The sequence below is a fragment of the Choloepus didactylus genome, chromosome 12 (assembly GCF_015220235.1).
Source record: "Choloepus didactylus isolate mChoDid1 chromosome 12, mChoDid1.pri, whole genome shotgun sequence".
Classification (NCBI taxonomy): domain Eukaryota; kingdom Metazoa; phylum Chordata; class Mammalia; order Pilosa; family Megalonychidae; genus Choloepus; species Choloepus didactylus.
Genome location: NC_051318.1, coordinates 17,755,986 through 17,772,235, shown reverse-complemented (window position 1 = coordinate 17,772,235; position 16,250 = coordinate 17,755,986). Strand labels below are relative to the sequence as shown.

At 37.1% G+C, this 16,250-nt stretch overlaps 1 protein-coding gene and 1 long non-coding RNA gene across 3 annotated transcripts in view; one reads left to right on the top strand and one right to left on the bottom strand.

Moving 5' to 3' along the window:
• LOC119506714 lies at positions 1-16,005 on the top strand. The gene is made up of 3 exons (XR_005211055.1): positions 1-592; positions 2,573-2,638; positions 14,450-16,005. It is a non-coding gene; the product is annotated as an uncharacterized LOC119506714 (long non-coding RNA).
• Positions 10,775-16,250, bottom strand: part of MICU2 (mitochondrial calcium uptake 2) — a 171,647-nt gene continuing 166,171 nt past the window's right edge. For both annotated transcript variants that reach the window (XM_037799783.1, XM_037799784.1), the window contains 3 exons: positions 13,722-13,830; positions 13,061-13,218; positions 10,775-11,461 (listed from right to left, as the gene is read on the bottom strand). In XM_037799783.1, the coding sequence (XP_037655711.1) occupies positions 11,357-11,461; positions 13,061-13,218; positions 13,722-13,830 (372 nt within the window). In that variant the 3' untranslated portion in view covers positions 10,775-11,356. The remainder of the gene's footprint in view (positions 11,462-13,060; positions 13,219-13,721; positions 13,831-16,250) is intronic.

Below are 16,250 nucleotides of genomic sequence, written 5' to 3'. Positions count from 1 at the left end.
GATTCCTTCACTTTGACAGTTGCCCAGAATTCCAGTGTACACTTCATTTATCCATTGCCATGGTTCTGAACATTCCAGATGTTTCCAGATTTTTATTATTATTATTGCTTATTTGAAATGATGCTGCAGTGAAAATTCCTGTAGTTCTCTTTGAATCGTAAAATTTTCTAGTTGGGGACAGCTCGTACGACATTCTGCAAACCGTAAAGAGTTGTTATATATTTTTCTTCCGATACTGAGTGTCTAAATATTTTATTTGTGAATCCAGGGGTTACAAGCAAAATATTTTCTCCCATTCCATCCTCTTGAAAAGAGGGGTCTCACAGAAGGAAGTCGAGCTCCTGTGGATTGCACAGACCAGGTTTCAATTACGATTTGATGCTGATGATGCTGAAGAAATAAAATATCCAAACGCTATGGTGTTGCATAGAGATTCCTAAGACTAATTTCCTCCCTCACCGAGGTAGCGAAACCCAAACATCACATGTTAAAGGTAACTGCAGTAAAACGCGGTGTTCATTTCTCTGGGAGCCGGTAAATACTTACCTACAGCGCGTCAGGCCAAAGGCCCCACGGGGCTCTCGTTCAGTAAGTAAGTCATCTTTGAAATATGTAATTCTAACATATATCATTTTCTGTATATTTTCTTTAGCATATGCTTGTTTTTTGCTAAAGATCATGCTTGAGGCTAACGGAAGACAAAAAGTTTTGGAAAAGCAAGGGTGCCATCTTGTGGAACATTTATATTTAATTCTTTTTTCTTTAAATGAACCGTGATGCTACTACAAATGAGTGATAAGTGGGATTCGTTTAATTTTTCTCAACACGATTTTTCTTCCTGCATTTTATCCTTTTTGTCTTGTTTATTCCATGGAATTGGAGGGATTGGTGTCTATTTGCACCCCAGCTTTTGAGGACATGCAGTTTCTGTTAAAAAAAATTTCATTCCTAACTCCATCTTCTGCTGCCTTTGTCTATGTATCTGTTTGCTTATTTGCATCAACCTCTGATTTTGCAGTTTGCCTTGTGCTTCCCCAAGGAATATCAGAGAAATTTCTTTAAAAATACACTTAAGTGTTGCAATTTAGAGGAAAATATCTGCTACTTAAGAGGCAAAGCTCGGAGAATGTGGGGCTAAACAAATCACAGCCTATGCCAACCCTTCGAAGGTCAGGAGGCCTCTTTTTGAGCGTGTAAACCTCCTCTCCCTAATGAACTTGAGTGACAGCTCAGTTGTTTAACATGTGCATTTGTTGACACTGGTTGTACTTCTCGTCAAGTGCCACAATACTAACAGAGAGGTTACAATACAGAGAAATGTGCCACATATTAAGAAAAGGGTTCGAGGGCCTAGCACTTAAGAGTAGGCGCGCTTTTTCTCCTTTCTTCTTCCTCCCTGCTTATAAATCACATGGACAAGATGAGGGGTGGCAGGGAATATGGGGTACTTGTGAGCTTAGAAAAGGAAACCCAGGACTTGAAGGGCTGGCTGCTGAGGGCCTTACTGTCTCCTCTCCACTTATCCAAATCTTGCTATCTCAACTCCTGGCCCCCAATAAGTCTAAAACATACTCTAGTAAGAGGAGACGAATATAAAATACGCACATCAAATTAAAATCTTTTACATAGCTGTTAATGTATTGTTGAAAAAGGATTAAGTATATAAAATTCTTGGAACAACTTGCTCAATGGTATCTTTTTGTCCAGGCAGCCAACTTCTTGAAAGTTCCTGACACTTGTTTTTCACTTTGGTGAAACACTGATCCTCTGGTGTTGAGTTTAGCTTGCCCTGCCCAGATTAAGCTGAAAAACCCTACAGCCATCTGCTATGCTTAGTCTGCATTGCCCTGCAGACGCCTAAACTAATCTTAGTGTGTGGAATTTCAAAGAATTTACTGTGTGTCTGTCCAGCTCCCATCTTTCTTTGGGAGTAGTAACCCTCTTCCTTTAGACAATACCCCTCCCCTGCTGTCCTCCAGCTGTGTGGGGTCATGGAGCTGCCACACTCCTGTAGATCCTACCCTCCTGGCCACAGTTGATTGGTCTAGGATGGATCCTAAGCCAGATGGGTCAACCAATCAAAACCTTTCCTAGAGATTTTTGAGTTTATGGCCAGAGAGAGCAGAGTTAGTCCTTCTCCAGTGCTTGTGCAGTGAAAGAGAATGAAACTCATCCGCAGAAAGCAGCAGGGAAAAGAATGGCAATAGCTCTGGTGGTTTTCAAGTGATTCCGAGTCCCAGCCCCTCCCCTGACCTTCCCAGGATTTGACTAGATGACACACCTCTATATCCTTCTGAGAAACTCTTCTTTTGTCAAACCGATTTCAAGGTGGCTGTCAGAGTGTCCAAGAGTCCTAGTGCATACATGTGGAAAGGCCCTCATCAAGGTCACGGCATGGCCTGGAGAGGTTGGTCTGGCTAGAGTATCCCTTCCCTGTAAGCAGACCATATGGATCCAGATTATCAGATGGTTGCTTGTTGGGCATAAAATCAGAACAAGGGACATTGACTATGTCATTAAAGTGTTTAATAGCAACAAGCTCTGTTAACCTAATGTGCTTATCTTCTGGCAGGCACAGGTATGTCATGAAAGGAGAGTACTCCACTGATAAGCCTCCCTCTCTCTGGAAAGCTTTTGGGTGAGTGTTGCATTGCTTGTTTCTGCTGGTATCTTTTCCTGTGCTTTCGCGGATGACTCATAGCTCTTTCTCATTGATTTATTTAACCATTCAAAAATCTGAATTGTGCATCTACTGTGAGCTTGATGTTCTTTCAAGTATTGAAAACACAGTGGTAAATAAGAAATGCTCCCTCCTCTCTGGGAATTTAAATTCTAATAATCTAGACAGAAAATAACCAAATAAAAAAATACAGAAAGAATGCACTTTAAGCTGATAATATTCTATGAAGAAAAATAGGGTGAGAGGATGGAGAGTGATGGAGACTGGTATGGGATGGTTTCTTTGATGAGACTTTTGAGCAGAGACCTGAATGATGTGAAAGCATGGAAGATCCAGAAATAGACCATTAGAGGCCAAGTGAATAGCAAGGATAGAGACCTTGAGACAGCAGTGAGCTTGCCGGGTTCCAGGAAAATCAAGATGGCAGGGGAGAGGGTTGGGGCTCAGTGAGAAGGAGAGGGACAGGAGGTGAGGCTGGAGAGGACCCGGGGTAAGGTCATGAGGGGCCTTGGGAAGGGTTTATCTTTTCTCTAGTGTTACAGGAAGCCTCTGGAAGTAACCTAAATAGATTGTTGATTGAACTACTTAAGATCCCAAGACAAACTTTCTTTAATTATGTTAGTATATTCTATTAAATTCTCATCTAAAGCCATTCTTCAGTTCAGATCCTTTACGTTGTTATTCTGTTTGCTTTGGTTTATATTGGACCTCAGGTACATAAAGTTGGTTTAATCATATTCCTTAGTTGGAGGCACTCTATCATCATTGATGTAAGCAATGACTATTTATTTTATTTTATTATGATTTGCTTTTCCTTTCATTCCTATTTCCCATTGCCATTCTCTCCTCTCCTTTCCCCCTTCCATATAGTGTTTTTTAACAGATATGTATTTTTAACTTATATAAATAGTCTTTGCTATAGATTTTGTTTCTTACATTTCAAACATATTATATTTTGAAGATTTGTCCATGTTGCTGTAAGTAGTTCCCGTTCATAGCTCTAGTTCCTCTACAGAATTGCACAGAATGGACTCACTCCGTTTTGCTTAAGCATTTCCTTAGTGATGGAGACTTGGGTTGCCTCTAACTTCCCATTTCTACCATCAATGCTGGCAGGAACATCTTTGTATGTGCCCTCAGGTAATCTGTGCTTGTTTCTCTGGAGCTACATATCCAAGAGTGAGCTCCAAGCTAAACACATATGTAATTTCACTAACCCCTGCCAGATTGTTTTCTAACCAGCAGTACCTGAGGAATCCTTTTCCCCATGTCCACGCCACTTGATATTATCAGATTTCTATGTTTTGCCAATCTAAGTGTAAACTGGTATCTTGTTTTAGTTTGCATTTCTCTGATTACAGTAAGCTCAACCATTTCTTTCTTAGTCATTCAGATCCATCTCCTGCCTGTCACTTCACCTCTCGATGGTGAATTACCAAAATTCAGATTAAATGCTTATTTTTCTATTGAGTTCCTCATTTATTTTGTTGTTGCTGTTGATTGGTTAGAGATCTATTCTAGGTGGCACTGACCCTAGGGAGGTTTTAGACATATACAGAGAATTTTTTGTTTGTGTTCTAGTGTAGTAGTCTCTGAGCATATACATATAGAACATGTTATTTTACTATAAATTATTCTTTTAATTTTTATTTATATTTCATTTCATGCTTTATTTTTAAAAATATGTGTATATGAAGGTTATGCTACCTATGAATTTCATCTAAGATAATGAAGAGGAAATTACAAAATATTTGTTAAAAATGGTGATGGTATGTTGGAAGCAATATAGTTATTGTAGGTTATTTGTTTTTCTTATTCCTTTGTTTGGTTACAGTTTGTTTATTTTCTTGGGGTAGGGTAGGAACATGTTGGAAGCAACGTAGTTGTTTTAGGTTATTTGGTTTTCTTATTCCTCTGTTTTGGTTTTGTTTGAAATGTAGTTTTTTTAAAATTATTGTTTTTTACTTTTTGATAAAGTTAAAAAAATGATGATGGTAGTGGTGGGGATATTGGGGCTGACTAGGTTGAGAACCACTGATCTGGATATCAGTCTACATGTAGTTGGCTTTTGACATTTCCAAATAGTTTTTCTCAATCTGTGATTAACATTGTTTATATTATACATTATGTTTTGCTTTTACTATTTAACTCCCTGAGATTATGCTTATTTCCAAGGTTTTTCAGGGCATCTCAATTTAGTCTTACTCCCCAGCACCTGTTGTTTTCCAACCATATCCAGCCAGTTCCTCTCAACTTCCAAGTCCAAGGCCAAAGCTCAAACCAGAGCTGTCTTGTAGCTCTCCTAACACTGCTACCCTCTCCTCCCTGCCCAGTCTTGTGACAGAACAGCTATCGGGAGAGGTGATCTTCCTATGGGGATATTACTCGCTTCCATTTTCCTTTCATTCATTCATTTATATGTCAAATGTTTTTTGCATAATCACTATGTGCCAGGTATTGAGAAGACTATGTTAAAACTGTTAAGAGTTCTCGTTCTTAACGAGGTCACAGTTGAGTGGGAGTGGCAAATAAAAAAAAATCCATTACACTTTGGTAAGGTCTGAGAAAGAGGGGTGGACAGGAAGATGCTGAGGGAGCTAAGAGAGGGAATCCTGAAATTAGTTTGAGGGAAAGATAGGGTGAAAAATGGAAAACTTCGTAGATGAAGTAACACTTTAAGAAGTTAGCCAGGTGAGAGCATCTTCAAGAGCACTAGCAAGTGAAAATATCTGGAGAGTGAGAACATGGCCAACTGGAGTAATGGCCCGTAATTCAGCCTTGCCGTCGTGTAACGGCTGTGTGGGCAAGAGCATAGAGGAATTGAAATTTATTTGCAGGGTTGCAGGATTGTCAGCAGTGAAGTGATCATATTTCTGTTTTAGAAAGATCAATCTGGTGTGAAGAAGGATTTGAAATAATTACAGTAATAATTAATATATAACAATTACTGAGGGTTTACTCCCTGCCAGGCACTGCTTTAGATATATTTTATATATCGTCTCATTTAATGCTTACACAAACTCTATGACATAGGAACTGTAATCATTCCCACTTTTTAAATGAGAAAACCCGGCATGGAGAAGTCAGAGGTTATGTAGTTATATAGTTCATGAGTGGGGGGAGCTGAGATTTGAATCGAGTCTAACAATTTCGATTCTGTTGTATCACAGAATACAACTTATTCTGTTGTATCACAGAATACAATTTCGATTCTGTTGTATCACAGAATACAACATATACTTAGTGATCACACTAAGTATAAGTGATCATGGACTGAACTAAGTGGCAATGAGGTTGCAAGGGGAAGGGCTTGTTTGAGAGATTTTGAGGAAGCAGAATTGACAGGGTTTGATTCACTATAGAGGGGTTAAGGGAGTGAAGGGCACAGGACTATGGCCTGGGGCCTTGGTCTGTGTGGAGAGACACGCGAAGAAAAGAGATTTGGGAAAGGGGGTCTGGGGTGGAGAGGACCAGGTCAGTTTGGGTCATGATGGGTGTGAATGAGATCCCTGAGCGTGGGGGCCGGGAGGAGAGGAGGAGTGAACGTGGGGCTCACGAATCCGCCCCCACAGCCCCCAAGGCACCAGCAGAGAAAGTCAAGTTAAGCACCAATATAACAGGAGAATTAGAATGATCATTTATTCAACAAAAGGATAGTACAGAAATAGAGGACTGGAGGTTCAGTTGGGATCATTAGGGAGCCCAGCTACTTTCAAGGCAAATGCTTCCACGCTCCTAAAGATTCACTGGCAAAGTTAATTTGCTTATTTGATACAAATATCCATATTCTTTTCAAATGGGACCAAGTCATTTTGCAGCAATCATCAGGTAATGACAAAAGTGAGTCATTCATTGTCAAGATTTTTTCTTTTTTTTTTTTTTTTTGGTATTAGAATGCTATCCCTTTGGTTTTGAAAAATTGAAAATTGTTTCCTCAATACCCTAAATAATGTTTTAAGGTCTCCTTTTCTTCTTTGACTTCATTTGTAGTTATATAGATATATTTAAAATGGTTCTGGCGAGCTCTCTACCTTTGGCTGTAGACCATCAATTCCCTCAACACAGGGACCTTTTAATTCGCGATTGGATGCTACTTCTGATGGAATGACCGGCTTGTGGGGTTCAAAAGCCTTACCTCCCTCATTCTCTTTCTTTTTTCCTCCCTCAGCCTTTCTCCTTCTGTGTCCCTTTGTGCTCTTCTCTTCCTTACTTCTATTCAACAAATATCCGTGGGCAGCCTTCTTTAAGGCAGGTGCCAGCTGGGCTGGCATTTATACAGGTGAATACGGTGCTGCTCCTGCGCTTGATTTGCTAACGGTTACTAGAGACCAACCTGCCACGTGAGCAGCATCTTGGTGTCTAGAATTTACAGATGTTGACAATCTCACCAGGAGGAGAGAGGGAAAAGCATCCCTGTCAGAAGGAAAGCACATACGTAAAGGCTTGCAGGGAGGGAAATATGCAAAACACATAGGTATGTGGGGAAGGGCCAGGAGTTTTAAGTTGCCCGAGTATAGTGCTCATGGGGTGCTATGGAAAGGGGAGGCAGAGAAGGGGCAAATGTATGGTGGGACTGGGAAGACACCAGCAGCTCTATCCAACCTTTGGATTTTTATACCCCTGATCTTTACCCATAAGGGCATCCGGGCAGACAGGTGAGGAGAGTGGGATGGGAAATGGTGGATGACACACACCCATATTTTCCCACCCTTCTCTCTTGTCTACCCTTTTCTCTTGTTCTGATTTTAAAGGGAGAAATTTTTAAAAATTAGTTATCTCAATAATTATTTCTAAAACAATGAGTTGGAACACACAATTTTTAATCATTTGCAAAATAAATATTTTTGGACAAAAGCTTTTTTTAAAAATATTCAAATACAAGGTTTTATTTTCAAGACAGGCTGGTATTGTAACTGGATTAGGATGCAACTTTGCCATTTATGAGATAATTCTGAAGTGATACTATTAAGAGTAACTAGCAATACAAACATTGTGGACTTTTAAAAAATCTGAATATATCTATGCCAGGGAATTAGAAAGACAAAAGAACATGATTCCAAGATGGTTTTTATTAATGTTACCAAAAGCAAGTTAAAAGGAATCTTTTTCACATACAAGTTGAATCTCTTAATCTTTAAATAATTCACACTCTGGATGGACAAAAGCTTTTACCAGTTGTCAATCTCAACATTATTCTGTAAGGAAGAGTCTTCCAATTTAGCAGATAAACAAACTTCCAGGCTTTATCCTTTAACAATTGTAAGGAAGTGCTTTTCCCTTGTCCCTGATAATCAAGCAATTTTCAGTGTAAGCTCATAGATTCTTATTTCATTCAAAGGGCTATAACCCACTACTGATATTATTTTGATGCTTAAATAGTCCCAGATTTGGCCAGGGGGAGCCTTTTCAAGTTGCCTCCTGTGCTTTTGACATGTCCCCATTAACTTTTTTTTTAATGTAATTTTATTGAGATATATTCACATACCAGATAATCATCCAAAATATACAATCAGCAGTTCATGGTATCATCATATACTTGTGCATTCATCACCACAATCAATTTTTTAACATTTTCATTACTCCAAAAAACAAAAACACCCAAAAAATCTCATACCCCTTATACCCTCTATTGTTTTTTCATTTCCTGTCTTTGTTTTCTTACTTATCTGTTCATAGATCAGATGAAGGGAATGTCAGTTGCAAGGTTTTCACAATTACACAGTCACAGTGTAAAAGCTATTAGTTATATAATCATCTTCAAGAATCAAGGTTACTGGATTACAGTTCAACAGTTTCAGGTATTTCCTTCTACTATTCCAATACACCCAAAACTACAAAGGGGTATCTGTTTAATGCATAAGAATAACCTCCAGAATGACCTCTTGACTCCATTTGAAATCTCTTAGCTGGGATTCCTGTTAACCCCTGCATACTTGCTAACACTTGGTACTGTAAGACAAAAAATTATGCTAATCAGGTAGTGGTACCTCACTGCAGTTTTAATTTGTATTCCTCCCAAATAGAAACTCAATTAAGAATTAACTCCCCATTTTCTACCCCCACTCCAAACTCTGGTAACCTGTACTGTAGTTTCTGACTCTGTGAGTTGGCTTATTCTAAGTATTTCATATTGGTGAGATCATTAAATATTCCTTTTTGGTACTGAAACTTTATTTTGTTTCATTTCTTGTTCCCCTTTTGGTCCAAGAAGGCTTTCTCAATCCCATGATGCCAGGGCCAGGCTTCCCTAGGAGTTATGTCCCACATTGCCAGGGAGACTCACACCCCTGGGAATCATGTCCTACATAGGGGGGAGGGCAGTGAGTTTATCTGCAGAGTTGGCTTAGAGAGAGAGGCCACATCTGAGCAACAAAAGAGGTTCTCTGGGGGTTACTCTTAGGCACAATTTTAAGTAGGTTTAGCTTCTCCTTTGCAGAAATAGGTTTCATAAGGGCAAGCCCCAAGATTGAGGGCTTGGCCTGTTAAATTGGTAGCCCCCAATGCTTGAGAGAGTATCAGGAATTCTTCAGGTGGGGAAGTTTAATATTTCCACATTTTTCCCCAGACCCTCAAGGGGGATTTGCAAATACTTTTTTATTCTCTGCCCAAATTACTCTGGGATGTATCGGGGCAACACAATAACTTGTACAAACCAACAAGATGTTACTCCCTATTCAAGTTTCCATGTAATTATGGTATTCAAATAAACTGACCATACAAGTTAAATTAGATAGTGTGCTACAGAGAATAGAAATTTTTCACCAAACAAATATCTCTTCCTTTGGTTTCACACAGAAGTTGAAGTTTTAAAACACAGTCAGTATTGTCCTTTACCCTTTAGTCTGCTTTGCCTTAGTTCTAACCAAATAAGCTTCATTCATAACTCTAATTGAAGTCTGTTTCTCTTTTTCATCTTTTTTATCAGTTGCTGTATGGGGTAATGCTGACTTTCATAGCTGCAGAACTCTACCTCTGAGTCTCAGATGTCACACAGAAACCCAAAGTCCCAGGGAACGACCAGGTTATACACAAAGAGCTCAGTATCTCAGAATTTAGAAATAACTGTAACAACTCAAGAATAGATGTGACTGCTTTGAGAGCTTACAATCTAGGAACCCTTACAATAAGTCATCCTCTGATAAATTATGCTTTGGAGTTCAATTCTCAGAGATTCCACATTATATTTAGTCCATATTTTTTCATTTCTGGCTTATTTCACTCAACATACTGTCCTCAAGTTTCAGTCACCCAGTTGCAGCTGCTCAATATTTCATCGTATATATATACCACAGTTCGCTCTTCTGTTCATCAGTCGATGTAACTTTAGGCCACCTCCATCCATTGCAAATTGTGAATAATGCTGCCATAAACACCAGTGTGCAAATGTCCATTCATGTCCCTGCTTTCAGTTCTTCCAAGTATATACCTAATAACAGGGTTGCAGGATCATATGGCAGTCCTATAATTAGCCTTCTGTGGAACCACCACACTGCCCTCCAGATGGACTGCACCATTCTACTTCCCTACCAACAGTGAACAGGTACATCTCTTTCTCCACATTTTCTTCAGCACTTGTATCTTTCTGTCTCCATTAACTTTTGAGGAAATTTTTACTTTCAGGCACAAGATGTTCCAGGCTCACCTTGCATTTTCCCTGCCCCAGCCCTAGAATCAGCCCTTTATCCAGGGAGTGGAACATGTTTTACATTATTTGCTTTGCAATTTTATTTTTGGAGAAACATTTTTTAAAAACATAATTTTTGTTCCTTATGTTTTTAAAAAATGCCACTTTATATTTACCTTAATTTCTGGTGCCATTTAAAGCACCTTTTATTAGAGCAGTTGTAGGTTTACAGAAAATCATGCAAAAAGTAGAGGTCCCATATACCCCACCCCACACACAGTTTCTATTGCCATTTTAAACATTTTTCTACAACCCTGTATATCCCATCATACCCTGACCTTGTGAGCAAAACTTTGCCAACTCCACTAGTTTTTAAGAACACCAAGTAATGAGCATGGCAAGAGATGAGTGTATTTACATTAAAAAACAACAATGTAGTTTTAAAAAAACACAAAATAAAAATCACCTTATTAATTTTTTAATCTTTATAAATACTTTATTCTGTTTTTACTAGAATACTGAAATTTACATACTATTTTTAAGGCAACTAACATACAACTAAGCTAACAGAAATAGAACACACAAGAAGTTTATAGGAGATATAACATACAGATTAGAAAACCTGAAATGAGTTTTTAACTTAATTTGCCATATTAGGAACATCTGGACTTCTGGAATTGATACTGGCCTATGCATCAAGTACTTTTCTTCCCATAAGTACTTGTTTACCCGTCCAGAGAGCATATCATGTGATTGTGACTAAGAAATTGGTGAATAACTAGGTTTTCCATCTTATCAAAGTACAAAACATTACTTCGATCCTAGGCCTTTTGACAGAAACTAAAAGCTGTTTTTTAAAAAGAATACTTTCTTTCCTTTCTAATGATTTCTTCATTGAAATCCATTAAGAAATTATTGAACCAGAAAGCAAGTAAAAGGCATCTATATATTTCAAAGGAAATCAATGAAGACTTAAGAAGATGAACGTCTAGTACTTTACAAAAATCCCAAATTCTGGGAATTGGAGCAATGTAATTCCCATATTATCTGTTTCAAAAAAGACTCTTTCCAGCTTGTTTCCAAACTTCTTTTACTCCTTTAATGCTCTCTTTTTTCACGCATTTCCAGTATTCTTGTACACTTAGTTGTTGTGGTACCTGTTAGCCAAAAGCAAAAATTAAGGGGTCGTTCTCTTTTAGGGTGAACATCATTTAATGTGTACTTTATGTTATTGTTTATTTCCTACATTATTCCAAAAAGTATTTGCTGAGGTAGATTATGGTAAAAGATGATTGCTACAGAACTGTTAAAATAAGGATAAAAGATAAAGTGAATGTATATAAGGATGCCTTCAGGATAACTAAGAAATTGAGGTGGACTACAAATTAGTAAAGATTCTTCCCTAAGAAGATAATGAAAACTTTGGGCAAACTTTGTTCATATTTTGGTTTTAAATTTTAATTATTTTGTAATGTTTTCCTTTTATAATACTTTCAAATGTTTCTCTTTTCTGGTGACTTTATTTAGCTATATGGAATAGAAATGATAGGCCTAAAACTTTTACGAAACCTTGGTTAAAATTACAAAGAAAGAAACTATAGGTCACAAAATATTTGATGAGAAACTAAGTAGAAATAATCTACTTCACATAAATGCTTTGTGATTTAAAGGACTATATGGTTGTTACCCTTCTCACAAAATGAAAAAGGAAAGGTTAGAAAACACTGAGATCACGGTGACCATGATATTGAGGCAACAATCAGCCAGCAAAAAGCACAGGTCTCTTTTAGCTTACAGATGCTCTTTTTTCCTGTCATTGACTTACAGCTCTTCTTTTCAACGTTTATTGAGAAAGGGCAGGAGGCTCCCAGGTATATAAAATTGTTAACTGCAAGTTTGGCTTAATTTCTAGGAATATGATCATTACCTATCAGGTGCTGGATGACTACAAGCTTGTAAAACGTGTTTGCTAATGGAAATCATATTTATTCATTTTGCTATAAATGATGTATGTAGCAGAAACTGAATTTACTCTTGTAAGCTGTAAATCGCTTTGTCTTTATGAACCCACAATTCTCTCTCCCTTTTTCTCCCCCTTTCACTCCCTCCTCTATGGCCCAACTATTTACTTACTGTGTAGATTCACTTGGGACCTAGTTTTCTTCTTGCAGACTGCTTTCATGAGAGTGCTTCTAGCAGATTCTAATCTGAACACAATTCTCAGTTTGATTACTTCCACAGTTACAGATCAAGATGTGAATTTGAGTGAATAATAACAGCTAATGTTTAACTTAGTCCTAATGTGTCTCAGCCACTATATTAACTACTTTACATTTAATTCTCACAACAATCCTTTTTTGGTAGATTTTATTCATTTCCTCAACTTACAGATGAGGAATCTGAAGGCTCAGAAAATCAAGTAGCTTTGCAAATTCAGCAGTTAATAAGTGGTAGAGCAGGGATTTGAATTTAGGTATGTCTGACTCTGGAAAATAAAGTCAAATTCTAAGCCATGAGTTCTGAATAGGTGGTTTCTGATTAGTTTCAGATTTATTAAAAAAAAAAGGCAAAGAAAAATGTTGAATCCCATATGAACAAGATACTTCAGAGTTTCAATTCAACTAAAGCTCATAATCTCTTCATAAATGAAGAAAACTCAATTTATAAGTCTACACATTTACCAAAATGCTAGGTTTAATACTATTCATTTAATTACATGTAAATATGTAGTTATTTAAAAGCTCAAAATCTGTTACCCATAAGCCTCGATGCATCCTGTTTTTTAACACGCCGAGGAACTCTCCATGACTAAGACATTCATCACCATCCAAATCAAAGATCTTGAACACAGTGTCCAAAATATTGTTTGAGAGCTCCTGTCCTGTTGCTACTTTCACAGCTCTCCTAAACTCCGCTAAGAAAAAGAAAACATAAAATATGGAAAAGAAAACATAAAATATGTTTCATCAACCATGTGAGATAGTCCAAATGGAATTAATCTAAATTTCCATTATTTGGGAAGTAAAAACTAGTCTACATTTTAATTATTTGGGAAGTAAAACAAAAATGAAAATGAAAACAAAAATGCTCATCAAGAACACATCCAAATCATAAATCTGTTTAAAAAGTATTGTGGGAGCATCTCTAAGATAAGCAATCTGCTTTAATTTAGTCAGTATTTTAAATGAAGATATTTAAATATGTCCTCCTCCTTTTTAGGGGAAAAATGAGAAAGTAAAAACAAAGAAAGCAACTGTTAAATGGAAGTGTTGGTGTTCTAAGTTCAGAATAGTAACTACACTGAATGAAAAGCCAATCAATTATTTTACTGATAACTAGTTCTCTGGTATCATCTGGTTGAAGATTAGACTGAAATTGTTTATAGAAGATGAAACTTAAATGAGTCATATAACTTACCTAGTCTGACAGGGCGATGAGCTAAACTAAACATTTGCATGGCAATGGCAAAGTCTTCCAAGTGGGTCGTAAAATGACAAAATGACTTGAACTCATCCAAAGAGATGCTCTAATAAAAATATCAAAAACAAGTTTTCACTACAATGTTGTATATAGATTAAATAACCTTATGAATGTAAGTACGAGTCCTGTTTCCTATCATACAGTTTATGAACTTAGAGCTTTCTAAGCAAGTCTATTAAAAAGTTTGAGACACAGAATAATAATAGGTTTAGAGATTTTAGCGGTGAGGAGGAATCAGGGCAGGGCTGCGTGACTGGGGTGGCCCCGGTCAGTGGTCCCCCTCCTTGCCTTCTGCTTAGTGTTATGAGTGGCCAGAGCACGAAGAGCCCTGGGTTTTGGAGTTGGCTGGGCGCCTCTGAGGGTCTCTAAGCCTTAGGTAAGGAACCCTCAGGGGTAAGGAACTTGCCCACAGTCCACTAAGTGGAACAATCAGGATTTGAACCTGCACCCATATGACCACTTCAAACCTATGCTCCTAAAAACAAAAACAAAAAAACCCCCACAAATTTAAAAAAACTAGGTTTTCCATTGCAAAAGTGTGAAAATTTTAAATTTGAAAGTAAATTCCTCCCTACCTGAACAAAATTTTCTCTTTGTTTTCTTTTGTTTGAATTTGCATGTCTTTAAATGTGAATGAAGTTAAACGCTTTTCATATGTTCATCAGTCATTTGCAGATTTCTCTTCATCTACCTGGGCCCCTCTGCCTTGCCCTCGGGATGTGGGAAGAAGGGAGAACCGACACGGACATGAGACGCTCATGCTGCTGCCATGCCATGGATGAAAGAGTTTTTTTCTCTGATCCAAGAGTTCCAGCATCCATGATATCATGGCAGACTAACTCAAAAGTAGAGGGAAATCTCAGATACTTCACAATTATTAACACTTACTTATTTTTAAGATCTCAATATATATTATTCCATCAGGAATTTATTTCTGAGTAATGAGTGAGTTAGGGACTTACCTTTATTTCCCCCTTTTAGATGGCCATCAATTATTTTAATGCCACTTATTAATAATTCTTCTTTGCCATAATTAATCTTAAATACTATTTTACATATACTAAATTCTCATATTTGAGTCTATTTCTGGATTCTGTTCACTTGATATGTCAAATTTACTGTCAGTAACCAGCTGTTTTAATCACCAAGGTTTGATAAAACGTTTTAATATCTGGGCATTCTTTCTGTGTAACTTTTATGTGGCTTGACTATTTCCCTCCCAAAAATCCAGTGGTATTTTCATTGAAATCCATTTGTGTTCATCAATATCTGGTTCTCTTCTGAGTCCTGCACATATGGAAGGCTATACTTAGTCTCCTTGCAGTTAGGTGGGGTCATGTGATTAGTCTTGCCAATAGCCCAGTGTCATGTCATATTTCCGGGCCAAAACATTTAATTTTTGGTATGTGACTTGCCCTCCCTTTTCCTGCCACAGTTTAGGAGGATAGTGCTTTTGCCAGATGGTGGAGCTACAGGATGGCAGAGCTGCAGAGAGCTTAGGTTCCTGAGGAACTCTGAGGGCAGAGCCTCCCACCAGCCCACAATGGTCACACAGCAGGATTCAGAAATAAATTTGGTTGTGCTAAGACATGGGGATTTCGGGATTAATTTGTAACTGCAGCAAACCTAAGCTGTTTTGACTAATATAACCATTACATGTATAGAATAATTTAAGGGAGAACTGCTATATTTATAATAGTAAGACTTCCTATCTATTAATAGGAAATGTCTGTATAATAATTAGATGTTTTCTTTTATATCCATCAGTTTTAAAGATTTCTCCATATTTCTTATTAGATATATTTCTAATTATTATATATTTCTATGGCAATTATAAATGGAATCTTCCATAATATTTTATCTTTTCCTCACAATGAAAGTAGTTTTAAAAAAATTATATAAATAATTCTTGCCCATTGCAAAAATTTTTTTGAAAATAATCCATAAAGGCATAAAGCAAGAAAGTAAAAAATCACTTGAAATCTCAACACAACATGTTAATCTTTATTAATATTTTGGTGATCATACTTTTTTATATTTACCCACATGCATGACATTACATTTTCGAACATAATTTGTATACAGGAAAGCTACTTCTTTTAATATATTAAGGTTGTAACAGACACTTTATTGAATTCTTTTTGTTTCTAATGGTTTTTCAATTTGATTCTCTTGAGTTCTCTGGGCATACAATTGCATAATAAGCAAATAAAGACAACTGTCACCTCCTTTCAAATTTTTAAACTCTTTTCTCTATCTTGTTAATTTGTATTGCCTATGATTTCCAGGACAATATTAAATAATAGTGATGACAGTGGATATTCCTGTGTTATTTCTGACTTTACTTGATATACACAACTCATGGTTTTAAATACTTTGCTATAGTGATTTTATCCTAGGCAATAATTCATTTGTAGGCAAATAGCATGCAGAGAACATTCCTCAACATAATACTATACTTAAATG